This window comes from Megalobrama amblycephala, linkage group LG24 (assembly GCF_018812025.1).
Source record: "Megalobrama amblycephala isolate DHTTF-2021 linkage group LG24, ASM1881202v1, whole genome shotgun sequence".
In the NCBI taxonomy this organism is placed as follows: Eukaryota; Metazoa; Chordata; class Actinopteri; order Cypriniformes; family Xenocyprididae; genus Megalobrama; species Megalobrama amblycephala.
The window spans coordinates 15,268,825-15,293,237 of record NC_063067.1 but is presented as its reverse complement, the minus strand read 5'-3'; the positions used below and the strand labels follow the sequence as shown (position 1 = coordinate 15,293,237).

Genomic DNA, 24,413 nt, shown 5'->3' with positions numbered 1-24,413 from the left:
TGAAAAATGTGCCTGGGTTTAGTGGACGATTACTGCCATCTACTGGAAAGCAAAAACTTAATTAAATTAAAATTAAAATAGCATGAATTTTTAACTACAGCCACTAGATGGCTAGAGAATTAATCAATGGTTCACATTATAAAATCATTATTCTAACTAGCTCATGCATTTACTGATCGAGCACTGATATGTCCGAACTGTTTGTACTTTATTTTATACTTATTATCTTTTTATTCTTTTAATTCCTTTTCCTGTTTTTATTTAATTTTTAATGTATTTTATATCTTTTATGTATCATCTTGTTATTCTGACTTTAATGTATTTTAAATATTGCTGTCTGGTTGAAAGAGCTGGGAGAATTAGAAAGAAAGCATTTGTGATTAGGTTAAAATTTGGTAAATTTGGATAAGGGGACAAACCATGGGGAAATTTGAGCTGTGGTGCATGGTTAAGATATCTCTGGATTACAGTCAGGACACTTTCCAAAGGGGAAATTTGAACTGCGTTGCATAGATAAGATATCTCCGGAAGGGGGATTAGGGCTGTGTGGTGCAGTTTGAGGTGTCTTGGCAAAAGGGGAGATTGAAACTTTATCAGTTTGAAGTGCCTTAACAGGTAGCAGTCCTGTCGTGTGAGGAAGATCTGTTTAGATCCGCTCTGATGGACAACAACAACAACAAAAACTCCCTAAGACTTCCTAGCTCTTCCATCCAGATAGCAAAATTCTCTGTTTTTACTGTTATTTCTATTCCTTATGTTCTATTTTTATTATTCTTCTTTATGTAAAGCACTTTGAATTACCATTGTGTATGAAATGTGCTATACAAATAAACTGGCCTTGCCTAACTATAAAAATAACTATAAAAATCAAATGTTAGCATTTTTTGTACTATCATTTGTACTATCATGGGTATTTGAAGATATTTTTTAAAAAATACAATTATTTACAAGGTTGTAGAGAACAGTGCACTATTGCAGACTTATATACTGAGGTTTTAATTACATTATTTTAATATAGTCAGTCGTGAATTAAAGTGGGCCGGTCTAAGGCATCAAACTCCAGGGCTGAAAATGAGTCCCAATCCGGCCCTGACAGCAGACACGCCTCTTCAAACACTAACTATTCAGAAACCTCATGAATACTGATCATGGTGACAGGAAGATACTCTTCACACTGAGTTTCATCTGAATATTATTATGAAAGATCTGCAGTCATGCATTTATAAAATAAATAAATAAATAATCATCCTTCTTGAAAGATGTTTTATTCATTCTTTGCAAGTAGTTTCATTTGGGTTGTTCCTGTCTCGGCATGGGGAAGGTCACTACAACAGAATTTAAAATGAGGAAGGAAAAAAATTCAGCAGAAGAAAGTTTTCAGCTCACATTTGCAGTTCACCCTCCTGGAGTCTTTTTGCTGTGTCTGAAACTACAACACGGTAAGAGTTACACTTGTTCAGTGATGAATATTGAATAAATAATGAATCTCCATTCACAGAAGAAACATTTTCTTTCATAATAACCTCTGAACATCCAGAACTCATGTGTGCCTAATGTTGCCTTTACATGAGTTTCAACTGTGGAAAACTGCTAACAGTCGTGATTTTAAAGTTGATTTATCATTTTTTTTAAGTGTTTACAGTACAATAGACTGAAGTAGTTATTGTGTTTTTGAAGCTAAAGCTGACATGTTGTACTGTTGTGTAAATGATTTAGTTTCCTGCAGTGATGTCACAGAGACCGGCTCCTTCTCTTCTTCTGCTGTTTCTGCTCATGATTTCAGGTGAGTCTCTCCTGAAAATGTGTGACTGATAATAACTCAATATTAGAAACAGAGATTGTGACTAATTAACTTGGTCCAGTTAGTCCTGCTGTTAGCCCTGGGGAAAAAAAGATCAGCAGTAAAATATCTACTAAAAATGTATTGAAATTTATTTTTTAGCATCCAAACATAATTATATTATTGTTTTCTTACTGACATAATGCCAACTGCTGAAACTTCTGACATTTAGTTCAGACTGTTTTTCACGTTTCCTCTTCTGCTTCCTGTATTTCATCACCTTCTGTGTAGATTTTACACATGATAAGTGTAGTTCTTCATTTACATTTTGTAAAAGAAAGTTTTCATAGATGGACATTTTCATTATTTTCTTGTAAATATGTATTTCAGGGGTTTCTAGTGCTGATTGGGGTGTAACTTACAGTCCTTCACACATCTGTGCACTAAAGGACTCATCAGTGATAATGAACTGCTCTTATATATACCCTACTGGACATCAGATCATGAACGTGTTCTGGACCAAAGATGATGTAAAAGAGGATGGAGAGTTTCCAGATCTGTCTGAGGACCCTGAATACAGTCAGAGGCTTCAGTATCTGGTAGATGAACAGCAGAACTGCACCATCAGACTGAGTCATGTGACACTGAAGGATTCACACGAGTACTATTTCAGATTCATCACTAATAAAGACAAATGGATCGGTGTTCCAGGAGTGAATCTTACTGTCACAGGTGACTTTCATGAGGTTTCTCTCTTCTTCTGTGCATTATGTTGAATAATAATCAGTGTATGACAGCAGCACTAGATATAATGTGTGTGTTGTGTTCAGATCTTCAGGTGGAGTCTCCTGAGAGAGTGACAGAGGGAGATTCAGTCCGTCTGACATGTAAAAGCAGCTGCACTCTGACTGACAGAGCAACATTCATCTGGTACAGAAACTCACAGCTAGTAACTACAGGAATTATTGGAAACCAGCTCGACCTTGGGAGAGTCAGCAGAGAAGATACAGGCAGATATAGCTGTGGTGTAGATGGACACAGTTACAGATCTCCTGCTGTTCAACTCAATATCAGATGTATGTATAATCTTTGAAGTTTTTTTTCCAAAGCCAGTAGAGTTCAGTTTGTCCCTCCTTTTGTTTAAAAATGGAAGTAAACTGGGCTGATCATTAAAAACAATGTTAAAATAATGTTTCAACAGTACAGCACAAGATGTGAACATTCAATCTAAATGGTTAATGGTTCAACAAACTTGGCTTGCTGTCCTTGAAGGAGCTCCGAGTTAAACCCCCCTATAACAGTACAGCATAGAGGGAGAATAAGATAAATAGAGGAGGGAGATGGGGAGGAGGAGGGATGCAAGGTAATCTATAGCAGACAGCAAGCCAAATCTGTTTACCACTCACGCTAAGATTATATGGCCACACAAACTCGTGAAACACATTTAAAGCTCAAATAACATTTGCATTTTAATCAAAGAATCAATAATAAAACACATTAATTAAATACCAAATACAAAAGTTTGAGTATTACTAAGAATGAAAAAAAAAATGCCATATACCATGTACATATTATTCACACTCTTATTATTCATGTGGAGTCTTGATATTACATATTTCTCCTGTAGATCCTCCAGAGAATCCAGTGATCTCCATCAGTCCATCTGGTGAAATAGTGTCAGGAGATTCAGTGACTCTGATCTGCAGCAGTGATTCAAACCCTCCTGCAGAAATCAGCTGGTTTAAAGGAGGAACGTTTGTAGGATCTGGAAGAATCTACAGCATCTCAAAGATCAGCTCTGATGACAGTGGAGAATACAAGTGCAGATCCATCAATGAACATGGAGAGAAATACTCTGATGCTGTGACTTTAAACGTCATGTGTGAGTTAATGATGGTTCAGTAACTGTGACATTGAATCCTATATCAAAGTATATGATGTGAATGTATTTTGTTTTGTTTTAGATCCTCCCAGGAACGTCTCAGTGTTGATAAATGGATCTAGTGAAATAGTGTCAGGAGATTCAGTGACTCTGATCTGCAGCAGTGATTCAAACCCTCCTGCTCTGAACTTCAGCTGGTTTAAGGAGAATGAAAGCTCAGCTGTTGGATCTGGACAGAGTTTCAGTGCACTACAGAGTGGACGCTTCTACTGTCAGGCTCACAATCAACATGGATCTCAGAGATCAGACGCTGTAACTGTCACAGGTGAAGCTTTTATTAACACACTCCTGTATCTTCACATCATTCATCAGTTTGGAGAGTTAATCATGATGATCTTCCTCTTTCAGTTCATCATGGTGCTGGTATGAATGTGATTGTGATCGCAGCGACATCTGGAGGATTATTCTTCATCATCATCATCTTCATCATCATCCTGTTTATAATGTGAGCTCAATAAAAAACTGCAGTGGTTGTATAAGTTCAGTTTTTTACTGAATAAGTTTACTTTTAATTTAATGTAAGAAATTGCTCAGTTGTGTTTTTAATTATTAGTAATTTTTAAAAACAACATCCATAATTTCTCTTAATTTAATAGAGTCCATATTCTGTTAATGTCTGTCATTATAACAGGAGGAAACGAAGGGATGATCAAACTGAAGATCTCACAGTGAAACAGGTAAATCATCTCAACATGATTCACATCAGCTGTTGTCTGTGTTTCAGACTGTAACTGTACAGACCGACGGGATTCAAACCTTCTCAAAGTCACAATCCAGTCAGTAACCAGTTTGTATGATAATATAAAAATCAAGAAACAAGCCTTATTTTATTGGACTGTTATTGTGAATGGCCTCAGCAAGTTTTTAATCAATTTAGCCAATCTGTTTATGTTTTTAATGATAATTTATTGTCAAATTTATGATGATTCAAGCCATTAAGGGTTTTGTACAAGATACATGACCAATCAGAGATGACTTCATTCACGTACAATCATTTATCATTCATTTATCTTTTATGTGGTCAAAAAACATGTTCTAATATCAGCTATGCTCAAATTAAGAGAAAGAAAAAAAAACTGTAGAAATTATAAAATCCACATCAAGACCAAAACTTCTTGTTATTTTGTTTTATTTTAATATATATATATATATATATATATAGCTTTTGCTTTCATGCAACATGGAATAAAATGTTTATTCAGTAATCGTCTCAGATGAGCAAACGCTCCCGCTTCTGTACATCTGTACACATGAGAGGCAGTACGAAGACAAGAAAAGTGTAAAAAGCCCTTTAATTTTTTTAACACTGTCAGGGATCTTTTTCCAGTATTTTTTAGTGTTTCCATAAATGTGTATATTTTGTAAATGTATCACTGATCATGTTTTTATTATTGTGATATTTTGTGATGTGAGTCCTTCTGTCTCTCCTGTAGATCTCTGATCCCAATGAAGACACATATACAGCTCTTGATCTCAAGTCCACGACCTCTGACCTGTACGACACACTCACAGTAAGTGAGACGTCACAGTCAGATGATCCATCACAGGTGATCACATGACCGATCTCTCTCTCTTTCACACAGACGGTTCATCCCAGAGCTCCTGAAGACTCCTGCAGGACTCTTGATCCTCAGAGCTTTTCTAAACATGAGAATCCATCAGTGAGTGTCTGAACTGGAGCCACATGTGATTGACAGGATCATCAGTGATGAGTCACACACGAGTTTCCTTTCTGTATAGTTGAAGAAACATGATGTAACAGAGGAATTAAATGAAAGTTTAAAGCTCGTTATTGTTTATGTTAAAATTAATTCACAGAGCAAAACACAAGTGATGTTCAGCAAACAAGCCATGCTTTTCATTTTACAACATTTTCCTGCTTTTAAATCATAGTTGATTATTTTACCCTGATATACTGAACAAAATCATAATTGTGTGCATTCATAAAGGAATATGTTGTTTTTTGCTCTCAAAGTGCTCAATATTATCAGCTTCTGTTATTCTGGCTCTTGTCTTCCCTTTAAATGTTCAGTTTTATTTGTAATATGTGCTTGTACAAACCTTATGGGCTGCAGCATTGATGTATCGATACTCACAAGATACTTATTTAGTATTGATTCCATTAAAAATATCTATATTAAAATTGGTGACTGTGAATCATTTTTCATTGCTTTTACACAAAATGCGTTCATGAACACTTCTGTCATTCATACTTCACCATCTGCAATATTTGCAGCAGATTGTTTGAATGCTAACACACTGCTTTCAACACTGATAAAAGCACATTTAATTTCTGCGATCAGAGATGATCGATTCTCTTTCAGTGATGAAGCTTCTACTGGAGTCTTTACTGTGAACATCACTGATCTGAGAGAAGAGGATTCTGGGATATACTGGTGTGGAGCTCACATCACCACTAAAGTCAACCTCACTGTAAAACAGGGTAGGAAACAGCACTCACACATCTCTCAGAGCACATGACGACAGTTTTTCATTATTGATTCATATTTATGGTTTCATCAACTAGTTGATTTGGCTGTAATCAGAGCAGCTTCATAAAAATACTACACTTTTCATTCATTCATAACTGTTGATTTGCCATGAATTTTGTATGTTCGTTCATTATATATATGTAAATAATCCGTTTGTACCTCCCGATGTTCTCTGTACTGTATGTGTTTATGTATTTTCAGATTTCTCTTTATTCAACATTATTTCTATATGTTCGACTCTGCTGCTGATTGGAGGATTCGCTGTGATTGAGTGTTTATTAAGATGAGGTGATGCTGTCCTTCATAAACACACAAATGAGAACATATCAGACATTTTATGTGTAATATCAAGCTACAGACTAACCCTAAAAACTGTTTTTGAATAGTTTTTTTTTTAATGAGGACATTTTAAAATGTCTTCAAAGTGACTTTTTGTCATCTCACTGTTGTTCATTTCAGATGTGTTGAGCTCATCATCAGGCAAGACAATGAAGTAGTGTCTCTGAATCTTCATGCACTGATGTGATTCTTGTGTGTTTTTGTCTGTAAGTTTAACTGCACATTATGTTTTTCTCTTGCTTAATCTCAGATTGCACATTCACACTCAGGGTGCTTTCACACTGGTTGTTTAGTTAGAAATGAGGCGCGGTTTGAAAGAATAATTTGGTTATGTAAGACTTGTGGTCTGAGTTTGATTGCACCACAACTTGCATGATTCACGTGAAAGTAAACTTGAATGCATGCATTTTAGCTGGAGATGAAATAATTTGTAAATAATTTTGATGTAAATAATTTATTTATTTAACACACATACTTATTTACATTTCTAATTTACACCTGACATATCTGTACATAGTAAGTTGCTTATTCTAATTTATATTTATTTGATTTTTAAAGCTATTTTGCGCATTGCCTGTATATCTGTATATTGTTCTTTTTATTATCAGTCTTGTCACTGTCACTCTGTTGCACTGTGGAGCTTCTGTCACTACAACAAATTCCTAGTATGTGTGAACATACCTGGCAATAAAGCTCTTTCTGATTCTGATGACATCATTAGTAAGGGATGACTCTGGTGATGATTTTGCTCAGATATGAGCGGCAGTGAGCCTGTGGTGTAATCTCTGATAGTGAGTGCAATAAGAGCGGCAAATGAAAAGTTCCCAATCCGCTGTTTCCTCAGAAGAGTCCGTCTTCATGCAACGCACATTCAGTAAATCCAAGAGTTGTTCACTCTGCTACAAAAGGCTGCTCTTTATTTTATTATTCAAAGTGTAACCCGTCTGGTCCTAACTGCCCCACTTTTAGCAGGACTCGAACCCAGGTCGCCGGCATTGGAGGCGGGTACGCTAACAATCTATATCTTTTGAGATCAGGAGAGTGAGGTTTACCTACACACCTCTCACTAGCTGGCCTCTGTTACTCTCAACCCTCTAAATGTCACTCCCATCTGGGTCACAGCAAAAATTTAACCCCTTCGGTCAGGATTCAGTCTCGAACTTGTGTCACTGGGATGGGAGGCAGGTGCGCTAACAAGCACGTTAAAGGATTAGTTCACTTTCAAATAAAATTTTCCTGATAATTTCCTCACCCCCATGTCATCCAAGATGTTTATGTCTTTCTTTCTTCAGTCGAAAATAAATTAAGTTTTTTGATGAAAACATTCCAGGATTTTTCTCCTTATAGTGGACTTAAATGGCCTCCAGATGGTTGAAGGTCAAAATTACAGTTTCAGTGCAGCTTTAAGCAATACCATACGAGGAATAAGGGTCTTACCTAGCGAAACCATCGGCCATTTTAGAAAAAAATGTAAATGTATATGCTTTATAAACACAAATGATCGCCTTGCACATGCTTCTGCTTTCTGCATTCTTCAAAACGCTTACGCTGTATGTCCTACGCCTTCCCTATTCTACTTACAGAAAAAATGGAACTGACGCTGTGTTCGTTCCTTAAGTAGAATAGGGAAGGCGTAGGACATACCTCTCCGGACCTACTCACACCGCTCAAGCAGGCCTCAAACCCGGGTCGACAGCATGGAGGATGGGCATGCTAACAAGGATGCTAATGAGTCCCTAGTAGTGCTGCACAATTAATCTAATTTCTAATTGTAATTACGATTACGGATGCCACAAAAACACCAGCACCCACCATTTTTAAAAAGCTATGTACACCATAGTACACAGCCCAGTCCACGGACTAACTCTACAAACATCGGAAACAGTGATAGATGGACCTCTCAACCTTATGCCAAAGAGAAAATCCAGCACGACTTTGAGCGGACAAGCAAAACATGATTATGTATTTCTGCTCAGCTAGTGATATTGAGCATCAACCACATGGCAAAAGCTAATAATTTTCATGTACTGTCTACTTTCTTTGTATAACAGCTCTATATAATAATGTATTAGACAGGACTGTTAAACAGATCGTAAACTAATGAAGACGGAGAATGCGAGCACTGTGTGCTCAGGCTCTGGCTGAGCTGTTCTCAGCACCGTCAAAATAAAAGTCACAACAACAAGCGCAGTTTGCGTCACTTCAGAGTTCGTACTGGCAACCAGTAAAAATGGGCCTTGGGGGAATCATCCTGGAGGCTAATGCCTATAACTAATTTCCTAGAACAATATGGTGTGAAAGCGCCTATTATTATTACATGCATATGTTTATTTTTATTTTTTTTTGTAAAAAAAACAAACCAATGTTTGAGTTTTTTCAGCTAGTTTTTTTTTAATTTTTTCATAAAAATATGGCATGCAGTTGCTTCATACAATGGTAAAAAGCTATTTAAAACATCATTCAAGGTAATTATGATAATCGTAATTAATAACTGCAATTAAAATTTCAAGGGAATCATCGAGAATTAGATTTTTGTCATAATCATGCAGCCCTAGTATCTAGTGTGCCTCTTGAGCTCAGGGGAGTGAGGCTTATCTGCACTGCTCTCACTAACTGGCCTCTTTTACAATTACCCACTAAACCTCACTCCCATCCGGGTCACGGCACCAATGTATCCCCTCCAGTCCAATCTGTCTCGCTCCGAGCGGAACTCTAACCCGGGTCACCGGGATGGGAGGCGGGCACGCTAACAAGAATGTTAAAGACTGCAGTCTCTAATGTTAGTCACTAGTGATCCCCTCTTAGGATCAGAGGAGAGAGGAATAAAAGCAACAGTCTCTGAATACCTTTGCCACAAAGTGTTTATAAAAATGCAAGATTAATGGGTTTTTTTGTGTGTGTTTATGAAATAAACAGGCCATTTTCCTTCCAACTCAAAGCCACCAGAAAAAAGGTTAAGAGACCTACTCCGGAAACCCACAGTGAGACACATGAGACTGAACAGAAAGTGACAGAAGATCAACATCATTTGTGGGCAGAAGACAATAAAGACTGAAGCTGCATTCACACTTTGTCACTGCATGTCAGCAGTGGCTGGCGGTGAGGTCGCTAGTGGGCGTTCCCAGTACTGGCTGCGTAGTAACGTTTGTGAATGATATTCACAGATGTTATTCCATGTTGTAGATAATGAATCCATTTTCTTTCCACTAAAAACAGCATGTGATCTTTGCAATTACAGCTGTTTATCTGCAGTGAAAGCACAAGCACCAGTCTATCTGGGCTCACAAACCCTGGGAAGTTGCTGACCGCAGTTTCTGATGTTGTGATGTTATGGGTGAGATCATGATCAGATAGCACACAGATGACAATCTTTTTATGAATATCTCATTAAGTTTCTCATGAATTCCAGAGGTGTTACAGTGTTGAACATTGATTTTTTTCTGTCCAGAACCACAGAGATCTACTGGATTTAAGAGTGATTTTCTGATACACTTTTGATTTTACAGAAAAATAGTAACCAAATCCACCTTAAGTATACTGTCTGATATTTAAAATATTCTTGTAAACGTTCGAACATCCTGATTCCAGAATCTGAAAGAAAACAATGACTTCGGTGCATGAAGAATGAATGAATTAGAGTGACTTGTGTGTTAAAAATAAATATAACTTTAATATAAAGACTGTTCCTTTTGTGTATCTAGTGTCATGATAAGTGAGTATTTCATGATATGTGCATATACCTGGTTTAATCACTAGATGTCAGTAGTGAAGTACTTACCTGTAGGTGTTGGTCCTACCTGAAGGAGACGCCTAGTGATGTTGTGAAGTTGCACCATGTGCGGACCGTTCTGTAAAATAAAAGATGTTTTGTTAGACACAGTTTCATTAATTGAACAACAAACATTACATGGTACCAGGAGTGGTCAGAAGTTCAGATAGTCGTTATGGAAAGTGTAAAACCGCCTGACGCTGTCAACTGGACTGGAAATATTGACTGTGAGTGGCGAACGTTTAAGCAACGATTTACACTGTATTTGCAAGCAGTGGGGCTGGATGAACAGTCGGATGCAAGAAAGATTGCTTTATTGCTCACCGTCGCGGGACCGCAATCGATCGAGGTATTTAACACGCTGGTGTTTGATCGAGCAGAAGATAAAGGAAGCTTCGAGAAAGTGATCGAGAAATTACACTGCTCACCAAAAAAGAACGAGACATTTGAGAGGTATGTTTTTCGTTCACGTCTGCAACTTCAAGGAGAGACATTTGATAGTTTCTTAATCGACCTCAAATTGAAAGCAAGGACATGTAACTTTGGATTGCTACATGATTCAATGGTCAGGGACCAAATAGTGTTTGGAATAAATGACAAGAAAATGAGGGAGAGATTGTTGAGAGAAACTGAGCTGACATTAACTGATGCAGTACGGATATGTCATGCCAGTGAAGTGGCGCAGCAACATGCTAAAACATTTAGTGAACATACAAAGACTGCTGCACATGAAAGTTCGTCAGTAGCTGCAGTGACAGAGAGAGCTCAGAAACAAAGCTCATCAAAATGGAAACAGCAATATGAAAAAGAAATGTTCAATTGTAAGAGATGTGGCAAAAGACACAGACCAAAGCAGTGCCCAGCCTATGGCAAAACCTGTGCTAAATGTGGAGGGCAGAATCACTTTGCAAAGCAGTGCTTGACAAAAAAACATAGTCGAAGCGAACGAGTCCATACAGTGGAAGAAACTGCTCTTAGTGACACATTCTTTGTAGGCCTGGTAGAACAGGCTGAAGAAAACAGTCTTGTGAAGGATAAGTGGACTGCAGCTGTAGAAATAAATGGAGCAACAATAATGCTGAAATTAGACACAGGAGCCAAAGCCAATCTGATCTCTGAAAGAGATATAAGAAAAATGAAAAGCAAGCCACATATTAAACCAAACACTGTGCAACTCAAAGCTTACAACGGACAGAGCATAGAAACAAGAGGAACATGCAAAATCAAAGTAAAAGTGAAAAGTAAAGAACAACACCTTGTGTTCGTAGTCGTTCCAGATGGACATGATTCAGTGTTGGGAGACAAGGCATGTGAAGACTTAGGCCTAGTTAAAAGAGTAGACAACATAAAATATGGCAATACACAGAACAGCGTTGATAATATAGTAAAACAGTTTCCGAACATTTTTGAAGGGTTTGGAGCGCTTCCATTCACCTATAAGATACAGCTCAAAGAGGATGCAAAGCCAGTGGTCCATGCTCCGAGACGGGTACCAGCCCCGCTAAGAGATAAGTTAAAACAGGAACTGGAAAGGATGATAGCCATGGGAGTTATAAAGAAAGTGGAACAGCCGACAGAATGGGTGAACTCCATGGTTTGTGTAAGAAAAGCAAACGGAGAATTACGTGTGTGTATGGATCCAAAAGACCTAAACGCAAACATTCAGAGAGAACATTATCAGATTCCGACTCGGGAAGAAATCATCAGTGAGATGGGAGGTGCAAAGTTCTTCACAAAGCTAGATGCATCTCAGGGCTTTTGGCAGGTAAAACTACATGAAGATAGCACACACTACTGCACATTCAACACACCCTTTGGCAGATACTCCTTCTTGAGGATGCCCTTTGGGATTTCTTCAGCACCTGAAGTGTTTCACAAAGCCATGGAGCACATAATTGAAGGAATACAAGGAGTTCGTGTCTATGTGGATGATGTCATATTGTGGGGATCCACAATTGAACAGCACAATGAAAGGCTCATGGAAGTTTTGCAGCGAGTGCAGAAATATGGACTGAGGCTGAATAAACAAAAATGTCAGTTTGGAGTAAAGGAAGTCACGTTTCTAGGAGACAAGCTGACAGAAGGTGGCGTACAACCAGACAAAAGTAAAATTCAAGCAATACTCAATATGCCAAGACCTACAGACAAAAAGGCAGTGTTAAGAGTGATGGGAATGATTAACTTTATCGGCAAGTTCATACCAAACCTGTCGTCAAAGACAGTGTACATGAGAGAACTGTTACATGACAAGTGTGAGTTCAAGTGGACAAACAACCATGAACAAGAGTGGGGACGTCTGAAGACACTCTTGACAACAGAGCCTGTGCTGACTTTCTTTGAACCATCTAGGAGGACAAAGATATCAACTGATGCATCTAAGGATGGCCTGGGAGCTGTGCTGCTCCAGGAAGAAGGAAAACACTGGAGGCCAGTTGCGTATGCATCAAGAACAATGACGCAAGCTGAGTGTCGTTATGCCCAGATCGAGAAGGAGTGCCTTGGACTGGTGTATGGAGTGGAGAAGTTTCACAGTTATGTGTATGGACTTCCAAAGTTTGTGGCGGAGACAGATCACAAGCCACTAATAGCCATCATCAAGAAAAATTTGAGTGAAATGTCACCGAGAATCCAACGGCTAATGATGAAGCTTCAGAGATATGACTTTGAACTGATATATACACCTGGAAAGTACATTGTGCTAGCAGACGCCCTGTCCAGAGCAACCTCAGACAGTGAGACACATCACAAGAGCTCTACAGAAGCTGACGTGACTCTTCATGTGAACATGATAGCTGGTGCTCTTCCAGTGACTGATGCAAAGTCTAAACAGATTGTAGCTGAAACCGCGAAAGACAGAGAGCTACAGATTGTCATCAAACTTCTGAATGAAGGCTGGAAAAAGGAAGCATGTTCACGGTACTACAATATAAGGACAGAGTTGAGTGTGGTAGAAGGACTTCTGCTGAGACAGAATAGAATAGTAATACCACAAGCACTGAGAAAGGAAATGCTGAGAAGATTGCATGAGGGACATCTGGGAGCAGAAAAATGCAAAAGGAGAGCCAGGACAGCCATCTATTGGCCAGGAATTAATGCTGACATTGACAGAATGGTGTCAACCTGTGATACCTGCTTAAGTCATCGAGCAAAGCAGCAAAAAGAGCCAATGATCATCACTGACACGCCTAGTGAGCCTTGGCAGAAAATTGGAACAGATTTGTTTGTCTTAAATGGGAAGAACTATCTGCTTGTTGTGGACTACCTGTCTAACTATCCAGAGATGGCTCTGCTTCCAAATACATCTACTGCCAGTGTAATCACACACATGAAGTCAATCTTTGCAAGGCATGGTATCCCTCAGGTTGTCTGTAGTGACAATGGACCGTGTTATAATAGCAAAGAATTCCAGGAATTTGCAGTGGAGTATGACTTCAAACATGTGACATCGAGCCCGCTATATCCACAATCTAACGGGAAAGCGGAAAAGGGAGTACATATAGTTAAAATGCTACTGAAGAAAGCAGTGAGCAGCAAGTCTGACCCGTATCTAGCATTGTTAAATTACCGTGCTTCACCACTGGAACATGGTTTATCTCCAGCTGAGATGCTAATGGGAAGAAAATTGCGTACTACCCTGCCTTACCTGAGTCAACCAAAGAAAATCAAAGGGTTGCAAAAGAAACAAATGCAACTAAAAAAGAGACAGAAAATGAACTATGATAAGACCTCCAGGAGTCTTCGACCTCTTGCTAACAATGACACAGTAAGACTTGAGGATTGCAATACCTGGCATAGAAAAGCCACAGTCCTTGAGGAGGTTTATCCAAGATCTTACACTGTGAAAACAGAAGATGGTCAGATCCTGAGAAGAAATAGGAGAAGTTTGCTGAAAACACAAGAAACAGTGCCACAGGATACATCACCTGTAGAATCGGAAACAGAACCAGTTATAGACAATAAAGAGGATGAAAAGGAGACACACTTACCTGAATTGCGAAGATCCAAACGCACAGTAAAACCACCTGAGAGACTTGACCTGTAAAGGAGGCATTAGCAAAGTGAACAGACATTTAAGTAGTTACTATGCAAAAAGAGAGTAATGACAGTTGAATGTTAATTAAGAGATGGTTTGTATAAAGAGCATAATGTTTAAGTTGTTATATAATATGTTGTTGTTAAGTGAGTGTGCAAGAATTTAAATGCAGTAATGGTGAAACCTTAAATCTAAAAAAAAAAAAGAGGAGATGTCATGATAAGTGAGTATTTCATGATATGTGCATATACCTAGTTTAATCACTAGATGTCAGTAGTGAAGTACTTACCTGTAGGTGTTGGTCCTACCTGAAGGAGACGCCTAGTGATGTTGTGAAGTTGCACCATGTGCGGACCGTTCTGTAAAATAAAAGATGTTTTGTTAGACACAGTTTCATTAATTGAACAACAAACATTACATCTAGGTTTTGGTTTTATTGTCTTTGCAAAACATGCATGATCACACTTGTAATAATTGCTTTAATGAGCTCATTGTTTCTGCCTAAAACTAATTAATGTTAGATAACTACATGATTTCTATCATCTTGAACTGTTCATCTCTGAAATGGACATTAATTGGACACAGTCACGCTGATAACAGATCTGAACCGTGACCCCCAAAGTCTGGTTTGTTTGACTAGTGTGATCGCTCTGTACCGAGCCTAGAATTTAATTGAATGTTAGTCTTTCTCATCTGCAGATATCTGCACACTCATTCCACTTCATCAATCGGTTTCTGTTTCTTTTCAGTCTCATGTGTCTCACTTTGAGTTTCCTGAACAGCGCTGTTCTTTTTTTTTCTTCACAACCAAACTAAACTGTGTTCTTTTACTAGGTTAAAGAGACTTGTCTTTGTGTTTGCAGGGTTGTTTGATACTGTGGTCAATGTGATAAAGATCAACAGCATAAAATGCTCTTCAGCTTGTGGTTTTCTTTTGCTCTTTTTTCCAAGAAGCCCCTCAGCCACCTACAGGTGTGATAAAAACAGGAAATGTTCATCTTAGCAACGATGGACACTTTCCACTTCATAAAAAGATGCTTTGTTGATATTCAACATATATTGATAAGTTGGAAAATGTTTAATTATGAAAAACAAAAATATTATTTATAATACATCCCAGCAATTCCCCCAAAAGGTTTTAGGTAGACCATATGAAATATTTGCTAGATGGAAGTGCAGTCTCAAAACCCCAATCAACCCAACATAAAATGGAAATGTGTGAAATTCCTTTAGGGATAGTATTGTTTAATTACAGATAACAAAGTCTTTGAACTAATGCAGTCTGTTATAAGATCCCTTGAGAGCAACAACTGGACTGAGACTGTAAACAAACACAAATGTCTTATTGAATCCTCTGGCTCCATCTAGTGGTAAACATGTGTTAATGATGGCACTGATTTCACGCCTCCTGTGAGTTTGTAATGAAAGAGTCCATTCGGTTAAAATTAAACATTGACATAATGTTATACTTTATGCAGATGTTTGTAAAAACTAAAGTTAAAAATGAAGGGAACCACATGAACTCATGTGTAGACTTGAATTTGAACTTTGTCCCCGTTATGGTTGAATCGCAGGACCGGACACCAGATATCTTGCCAAGAAAATTCTTTTATTTTCATATGTCAGCCATAGAGAGAAACTGGAAAATGTTGTATTTATGCCAGCTGTCAGTGTTTCTCTGGAGCCGTACAGTAGATTCGGACATTATATGACCAAAGAAACTTTGGTAGAAGTTAGAAAGACATGATGCTTATGTTTAAAATAGAGTTACTTCATCCTTACATGTGGCACAATCAATCTTTCCTTATAAATAATAATGTTCTTCAGTCAACGTTTACCATGTTTCCAATGTGGAAAACCCTCCGACACAGAATCCTTACACACATGTTCATGCAGACAGCTCACACAACTCCCTCATGCACTTAAACTCCACAAATACATAATAGATTTGATTATCAATCATATCAATTTTAGTCTTCACAAGTCTCAGCATTTCACTCTTTGTTCAGTTTGTGATGTTAAACTGTCATCAGTGATGCTGAAGTTTGATTGACAGCTGCTGTCTGTGGTGCTGAATCCACAACTGCCTGTTAAAGTGACAGAAGCAGCAATCAGACTCAGACTTCAGCTGTGGAAGCCCTCTAGTGGTAGATTTAAATAATGCTGATCAATTTACTTAAAATATGAAAGCTGTATGAGCTCTCAGTATCAGACATGAGGCCAGTAAAGCTGCTCATTCCTGATAAAGAGCTGAAAGAAAATCCACTGCCATTTAATGCTGACAAAATGACACCACATGGAAAATCATTTCTTTGTACAAAAAAGGTCAAGGTTATAAGAAAATTAGTAAAACTTTGCTAATAAGTTTCACTACTGTCACAAAAGTGATCCAACAATTCCAAAAGGATGGACTTGTGGGAAGCTTGCTTAGATGTCCAGGCTTTCCACAGAAGTTAATATCTCAGAAAGGGAGTTTTTTCTAAGATTTTTTTTTTTTTTTTGAGATAAGACTGTTAAGAACAGAGAGGAAGTGAAGTGGGACAGAGAGAGGAGGACAAGATTGGGAACGGCAGCTCAAACTCGGGACGCCCAAAGCACAACAGCGCTGTATGTCTGTGTGCTGCCCATGAGGCTATTGGTGCTGACATAAGCATTTTGTGTTGAGAGAAGTTGAAGAAAATCACCATGCAAGTGCAATGCAGTTGGCGCTGTCTTCAGTGCTAATGCCTGGTAAACATTGTTTGATTTTGGACTGTCGCAGACAAAAAAAAGATGGCCAATCATGGCAATTTCTGTGGTCATGGTTTCTAAACAGTGGTCCTATACGTCATACAGTGAGAAAGGTTCAAAGACAACTGTTGTCACGATCTTGCGAATAACGTCAGAAATTTAGCATGATCATCTCATGTTTGCTGCTATGACTTACGTCTACTGACTATATCCACATATATTTATAATATAAAGGCTATATATTTTTCATTTGTAGCCTTTTAAATATGAATCTGAAATAATAAACTGTGTGCAATGTAGTGGTCAAAAAATATAGATTTTTCAATACTTATCGATACTGAAATATCTGAAATGCTTCCAATACTCATTTTCGGCAGAATAGATATACCAGAAAACCAGCTGCTCTTTCTCTCTCTGACACACAAACCCGCCTCCCCTCACTCACTCGCTTCATTTGCTCCGGATGAGTGTTGTTGGTGTTACAGGGCTTGAATTTCGCCGTGGGATTGCTCATATTGCTCATAATTTTACTCATTTCCACATATTTTGTTCTCACACCCAAAGTGAATGAATGAATGAATGAATGAATGAGGCATTTATATAGCGCTTTCATATGTACTACTGTACACCCAAAGCGCTTTACAATCATATCAGGGGTCTCTCCTCATCCACCACCAGTGTGCAGCATCCACTTGGATGATGCGACGGCAGCCACAGTACAACGGCGCCAGTGCGCTCACCACACACCAGCTGAAGGTGGAGAGGAGAGAGAGTGAAAGAGCCAATTCAATGGATGGGGATTATTAGGAGGCCGTGATTGGTAAGGGCCTATGGAGGGAATTTGGCCAGGACACCGGGGTTACACCCCTACTCTTTACGAGAAGTGCCATGGGATTTTTAATGACCACAGAGAGTCAGGACCTCGGTTTAACGTCTCATCCGAAGGACGGTGCTTGTTACAGTACAGTGTCCCCGTCACTATACTGGGGCATTAGGACCCACACAGACCACAGGGTGAGCACCCCCTGCTGGCCTTACCAACACCTCTTCCAGCAGCTACCTGGTTTTCCCAGGAGGTCTCCCATCCAGGTACTAACCAGGCTCAGCCCTGCTTAGCTTCAGTGGGCAACCGGTCTTGGGCTACAGGGTGATATGGCTGCTGGCACAAACATAATGTTCTGCTTATTGCACTTAAACAGTCAAATACACACAAAATAATGTCAAAATGCCGGTCTTGGTGAGTATTCATGTAAACACAGTCACTTATGTTTTAAGTGAACATAAACACGCATGTATAACAGTATAATGGATCCGTGCATGAGGTCTTAAAGTGACAGCAGCCTAATAAACCTGCTCCCAAATTATGAGATAATATTTAAAATATGTCTAGGTTATGGTAGTTTTTCCTCATGTATCGATGTCAAAATTGTTTATTATAATTCTGAACATATTAATTCCTGAGTCTCTTCTGGATTCTTCAGTCCCTGTTCGCTTTGATAGCAGCTCTTTACCTCATTATTTGAATGTTTTCTCATGTTTTTCCAGCTTCTGGATGTATTTCTAATGGAAGCGAAGGAAGTTGCATAAATAAAACCCATCTGGACTTCAGCGAATGACAGAACAGTTAAATAAGTCGCACTGCAGGAGTGTGCGCCAAATCTTCTGACACACTGCCAGAATTTTGTCGGAGGCTAAATTTGATCATTAATTATAATCATTTAAGATTTTCAAAATTTGTCTTAGATGACCAAATCATGGCCAAAAGTGTGCTCAAGTTTAAGTTCTGCACTTTTAAATCTTAAATGTCTCACATTACCAGATAATCTGGACCGAACATGAGAACCGACCAATGTTATGGATGAGATTTTTTCTCATATTCTCAGGAGGGGTAAATCAGGCATAAATCGGCCTGTAACTCCTGTAGTGTGAGCCCGGCTTGATGGACGTCACTGCTGTAGAGAAGCATGACACAATAATCAAAGATGTCCAGTAGGGGGCGACAGACAAAAGAGGAAAAGAGTTTTCTCATTCTGAATGCAAAAACATCAGCTAACATAATAAGCAATGTCCCATCTAATTTTTTTTTCTCGCTGAGCAAAACTTTTCTCTGTTGAGCGCACATTTTGTCCACCTGAGCAAAAACATTCTTTATATCAGACCTGTACAATGAACGTAAACACACACACACAAAAAATGGTTTTATCATGCAACTGTAACTTTTAACTTTAATGTGCCATTTCTATTTTATTTGACCCTTGATGTAACTTAGTGATATATTAAATCATATGTTTGAAAACAAGCAGTTCAGTCACTAAATTAAGCCTATTTTAGGTTACTTGAGAATTTTTCACATTGCTGTATTAACTGTACCAGTCTTTACCAATAAATTCTATTAGAATTCTATTCTAAAAATCTCCTGCAGGAAAGTTCAATTCTTTATAATAATATAATATGAGCAGTTACACTGATGATTTGGAACAACCCTAATGTGTTTTTCAGGGACGTGCACAGGAATTTTGAGGGGCAGTTGCTCTGACCTAAAAAAAAGGGCACTTATTTTTCTAATAATTCAACGGCCCGTCGTCAATTATTCCTTACTTGAATCACAGCTTAAATAGTGTTTTGACATCGCCAACCCAAGTGCATTTTACCTCAAACTTGCGTCTAGTTAACTTTCTAAAGTAGCAATCGCTTCTCGGGTCGACATTAACACACTGACAAAATTATATTCAGAATTAAAAATATTTTTATACCACTTTTTAATGTGTGATTGTGTAAAGGTTTTCACAAGATACCAACCTTTCGCGAACTTGCTTCCAACACTCGTTCTCATGGAGGCGCGGTGTGCGTGCGCGAGTATGTGAGAGAGACGCAGGAATGAGAGACGCAGGGAAATGAAATGCAGCTGAACGTTTGCTCTATGAAAGACATTGACAAAGATGAAAACTAAGGACATTTAATCTATAATTTTATTTTATTTTAGTTAGTTTTGCCAAACACACATTACAGTTTTGGTTAGTTAGCCTATCGTTTTTTATTTCAGTTAACGACGATGTTTTTTCCCACCTAGTTTTCGTTTTTTTCGTTCGTTTTCGATAACGATTATAACCTTACTCAACTTTCCGACAACCGCGACAATCTCCTTCTAGTGCCGCTCATGCAGGCTTAGCTCAGGTGCCGGTCGCGTGCAGCGCTGCAGCCACGTAAACAGAGTTTGCCCTTCCCCTACTGACTTTCACTTTCGGACAGGTGCCCGAATATGGAAGTGAATGAGGCTTTGCGATTTTTTTTTTTTTTTTATCTAGGCCTACGTGAAATTCTGCATCCATTGTACGATTTTTTTTTATTTATTTTTTTCCACCTCGGAAGGGCAACGTGAGTCGAGAAGGGCATATGGGCAGTTGCCCGGGCAACCTGAGCAACCCCCCTGTGCACGTCCCTGGTATTCTCAATCGTTCTCTTTCTATGAAACTTGTAAACCGCATTCACCGGTTCAAACTGACCAGAACACTGCAATTATTTCCTCATTTAAACTACAATCAAATTGACTTCCCCACACATGATTTCATGTCTGAGTCTGTCCTCTGTGCGGCAATTGTCCTTTCTGCGCGGCCGCGCACGCGCGCAGCTTAGAGGGAACATTGATAATAAGTGTGAAATATCCAGCAGAACGTCTGGTTATACAATCCTGTTCGCGAAATATAATGAGTAACTATATTTATATTAACTTAAAGAAAAGATCATTATATTTCTTTGGTTATAGTTCAGTGATGTTGTTCTCATGGTGAGGGAGGGACACTGATATTTCCAGCACTGGTCATTAATAAACAGTGTTAACCACAATCTGTCCATTTAAAGCTAAAGTTCTTGTGTTGAAACAGTCAGTCATTTGGTTGCTGTTGATCTGATGAGCTTCAACACGGTAAGACAAACACATTCATACTTCAATAAAAACTGATGATTATTTCTATAGATGAAGCTCATATAACACATGATTCCTGACATGAGAAATATCTTCTGAACATCTAATGATCAGTTCATTTACACACACTGATGTTGAGCATTAATAATCTTCAGATGAGCAAAGATCTTACTAACACTAAGAGCTGTTTAGAGTGATGAACAGACACTGTTTATGAGTATATGAGTGATGATTTATGCTGTATTATAGATATATTTGATGCTGATGTTGGTCAGAATGGCTCCTGCTCTTCCTCTGATCTTTCTGCTCATGATTCACAGTGAATCTCTGTTTCATTTCAACTTCTGAGGCGCTAAAGCAGTTGCTGCTTAATTTAGATATAAAGTATCTTCTGAAGTTTGTGGCCTGTTTGGATCATATAATTAGATTAGGCAAGGCAAGGCAAGGCAATTTTATTTGTATAGCACATTTCATACACAATGGTAATTCAAAGTGCTTTACATAAAAAATAATAATAAAAATAGAACATAAGGAATAGAAATAACAGTAAAAACAGAGAATTTTGCTATCTGGATGGAAGAGCTAGGAAGTCTCAGGGAGTTTGTTGTTCTTGTTGTTGTCCATCAGAGTGGATCTAAACGGATGTATCCATCAGAGCAGACCAGAATGGATCTTCCTCACATGACAGGACTGCTACCTGTTAAGGCACTTCAAACTGATAAACACAGTTTCAATCCGGAGATATCTTATCTATGCAACGCAGTTCAAATTTCCCCTTTGGAAATTTCCCCCTTTGGAAAGTGTCCTGACTGTAATCCAGAGATATCTTAACCATGCACTACAGTTTAAATTTCCCCATGGTTTGTCCCCTTATCCAAATTGACCAAATTTTAACCTAATCACTTTCTTCCTAATTCTCCCAGCTCTTTCAACCAGACAGCAATATTTAAAATGCATTAAAAGTCAGAATAACAAGATGATACATAAAAGATATAAAATACATATAATAAATACATACATACAATAAAACCAGGAAAAGGAATTAAAAGAATAAAAAGATAATACGTATAAAATAAAGTGCAAACTGTTCGGACATAGCACAGTGCTCAATCAGCAAATGCATAGATAAAAAGATGTGTTTTGAGTCTGGATTTGAATGTGGCTACTGTTGGAGCACACCTGATCTCTTCTGGAAGCTGGTTCCAGCTGCGGCTGGCGTAACAGCTAAAAGCAGAATCTCCTTGCTTTGAGTGAACCCTTGGTATTTCTAAATGACTTGATCCTGATGATCTGAGTAATCTGTTAGGTTTATATTCTATGAGCATATCTGCAATGTATTGAGGTCCTAGACCATTGAGTGATTTATAAACAAGTAACCAGGGGCGTTACTAGGCCCTTTTTAGGGGGGCTTCAGCCCCCCTAAACTTCTGCCCAGCCCCCCTAAAAAAATATTTGATTAATAAATTTTTGATCGCTTCAGTCCCCTTTAAAAAAACTAATTTGAAACGGCGGCAAGCTGCGTCAAGTTTCGGCTCCTCCCCTTATCTGAGTCTGCTTGGATTTAGCGCATTTTTCAATCTGCAGGGGAGCCGAGCAGAGCGAACATCAGAGAGCACAAGGTGTGTGTCGTGTGTGCGTGCATTTATTGATAGATTGCTAATGCTATGATATTACATCTGCATCGGTGCAGTTCTTTGTCATAAATGCATTGCAGTTTACATAATGTAATGTTACTGGAGCATTGGGAGCACACGGGACGGCTCGGTTTCTCATCCAATACCAATACGTTTCGCTGCGTTCACCTTCAGCCCTTGTGTGATAGTTGTTTTTTATTCCTACAAAAATTAAGTGATTAACACCCATGAAAACATACTTTAGATTCAGAAAACGATCATGATTTATTTTAATTTACTTTTTACAATTACAGACATATTATAATGTATTTTGACATTACATTATGCAGCCATGGCATGCACAGAAATGACACACATCATTGTCTGAAAGCACTAGATGGCCCAGAGAGAGAATGTGGAGTTATTTTGTTTTGTATTATTAAATATAGTTTTGTATTAAGTAATAATGAATCAGGAGGAGTGTCATGATACATAAATTAGAGTAAGCGTAGAGTAAAGGGATTTTTGATTTTCTTGATTTATACTATTTATACTAGATTTGTACTTGATTTATAGAAGTGGCAAATTGATAATTCATGTTGTTATTTTTAATAAATAGAAATAAATATAGAACAGATTAATCATATTGCCAATAGACAATTACATGAATACATGGTTTGTCTATATTCTTAATGAATATTAGCTGGTTAGTTAAAATACTTAAAATGACATCAATTTTCATGGGGTGACTTTATGAATATCCAACCGTATTGTTGATTATAAAGGCTAAAAAGCTAAAAAACTAAAATTATTTATATTTCATTGTAGATGGATATACGACATTTTTTCTTGTCGTGCGGGAGTAGGTCTGCAAATGAGCAACAGTCAGGTGAGAATAGAACGTAGACAGCCTCTCACACACACAATACCACTGTGTTCCCAAGATTCATTTCAGTCATTGAACCCTGACATTGTTTTAATTGTCTGCCAATTTCCCTGTACATTTTATAAGAAAAAGCAGTGGTATCGTCAAAGGATAAACACAAATGTCCTGACTCCTGACATTATTGACACTCAACAAGAAATTATTAGTGTGTTTGTACAGTGAATGAATCAGGAGGTCTTCATTGTAAAAAAAAAAAAAAAAAAAAAAATCAACATTCCCTATTTTCTAGTGGTCACATCCAATAATTATTTTTTATTACAGTGTTGTATATGGCTCAGTCAGTACTCCTACTCCCATATATGAAATACAGGGAATACAATGGAATAGTGGATTGCAGTAAGGTTAGTAGCATACCACCCTACCCTAATAGTCAAATAATATTTTTTTAATCATACCCTTATTGGGGGCTGAGCCCCCCTAAAATCAAAATCCTAGAATCGCTCCTGCAAGTAACAGTACTTTAAAATCAATTCTAAATGCAACTGGAAGCCAGTGCAAGGACCTGAGGACAGGTGTGATGTGTTCATGTTTTCTGGTTCTGCTCAGAATCCTGGCAGCAGCATTCTGTACGAGCTGCAGCTGTCTTATGGTCTTTTTGGGAAGACCAGTGAGGAGCCCATTACAATAATCCACCCTGCTGGTGATGAAAGCATGAACAAGTTTCTCTAAGTCTTGACTGGAGACAAAGCATCTAATTCTTGCAATATTTTTGAGATGATAATATGCTGATTTAGTTATTGTCTTTACATGGCTACTGAAACTCAGGTCTGACTCCAAAATCACACCAAGATTCCTGACTTGATTTTTAGTTGTTTGACCCCTAGAGTGAAGGTACATGTTCACTTTG

The 24,413-nt window shown here is 38.2% G+C and overlaps 1 protein-coding gene, 1 long non-coding RNA gene and 1 pseudogene across 3 annotated transcripts; 2 read left to right on the top strand and 1 right to left on the bottom strand.

Annotated features, from left to right (window-relative positions):
• The first annotated feature begins 3,616 nt into the window (after nt 1-3,616).
• LOC125260628 (B-cell receptor CD22-like) lies at nt 3,617-5,501 on the top strand. 2 transcript variants are annotated; one of them, XM_048179099.1, is made up of 6 exons: nt 3,617-3,662; nt 3,745-3,987; nt 4,071-4,167; nt 4,354-4,399; nt 5,156-5,233; nt 5,306-5,501. In XM_048179099.1, exons 1-6 carry the CDS (start codon nt 3,659-3,661, stop codon nt 5,393-5,395), a joined length of 558 nt encoding a protein of 185 aa, XP_048035056.1. In that variant the 5' UTR covers nt 3,617-3,658; the 3' UTR covers nt 5,396-5,501. The 2 variants fall into 2 exon arrangements, with proteins under 2 accessions (XP_048035056.1, XP_048035057.1); XM_048179100.1 differs by having other exon boundaries at nt 3,620-3,662; nt 5,320-5,501.
• Nucleotides 5,502-18,132: 12,631 nt separating this feature from the next.
• On the bottom strand, nt 18,133-18,249 carry LOC125260844 (annotated as a pseudogene).
• A 4,151-nt stretch (nt 18,250-22,400) lies between these two features.
• LOC125260394 lies at nt 22,401-24,008 on the top strand. The gene is made up of 3 exons (XR_007183035.1): nt 22,401-22,626; nt 23,449-23,509; nt 23,828-24,008. It is a non-coding gene; the product is annotated as an uncharacterized LOC125260394 (long non-coding RNA).
• The last annotated feature ends 405 nt before the right edge of the window (nt 24,009-24,413 follow it).

Coding starts and splice junctions, on each gene's coding strand:
- LOC125260628 (XM_048179099.1), top strand. Junction 4,168..4,353: donor ATCATCATCCTGTTTATAAT/GTGAGCTCAATA, acceptor TCATTATAACAG/GAGGAAACGAAGGGATGATC. Junction 5,234..5,305: donor ACCTGTACGACACACTCACA/GTAAGTGAGACG, acceptor TCTTTCACACAG/ACGGTTCATCCCAGAGCTCC.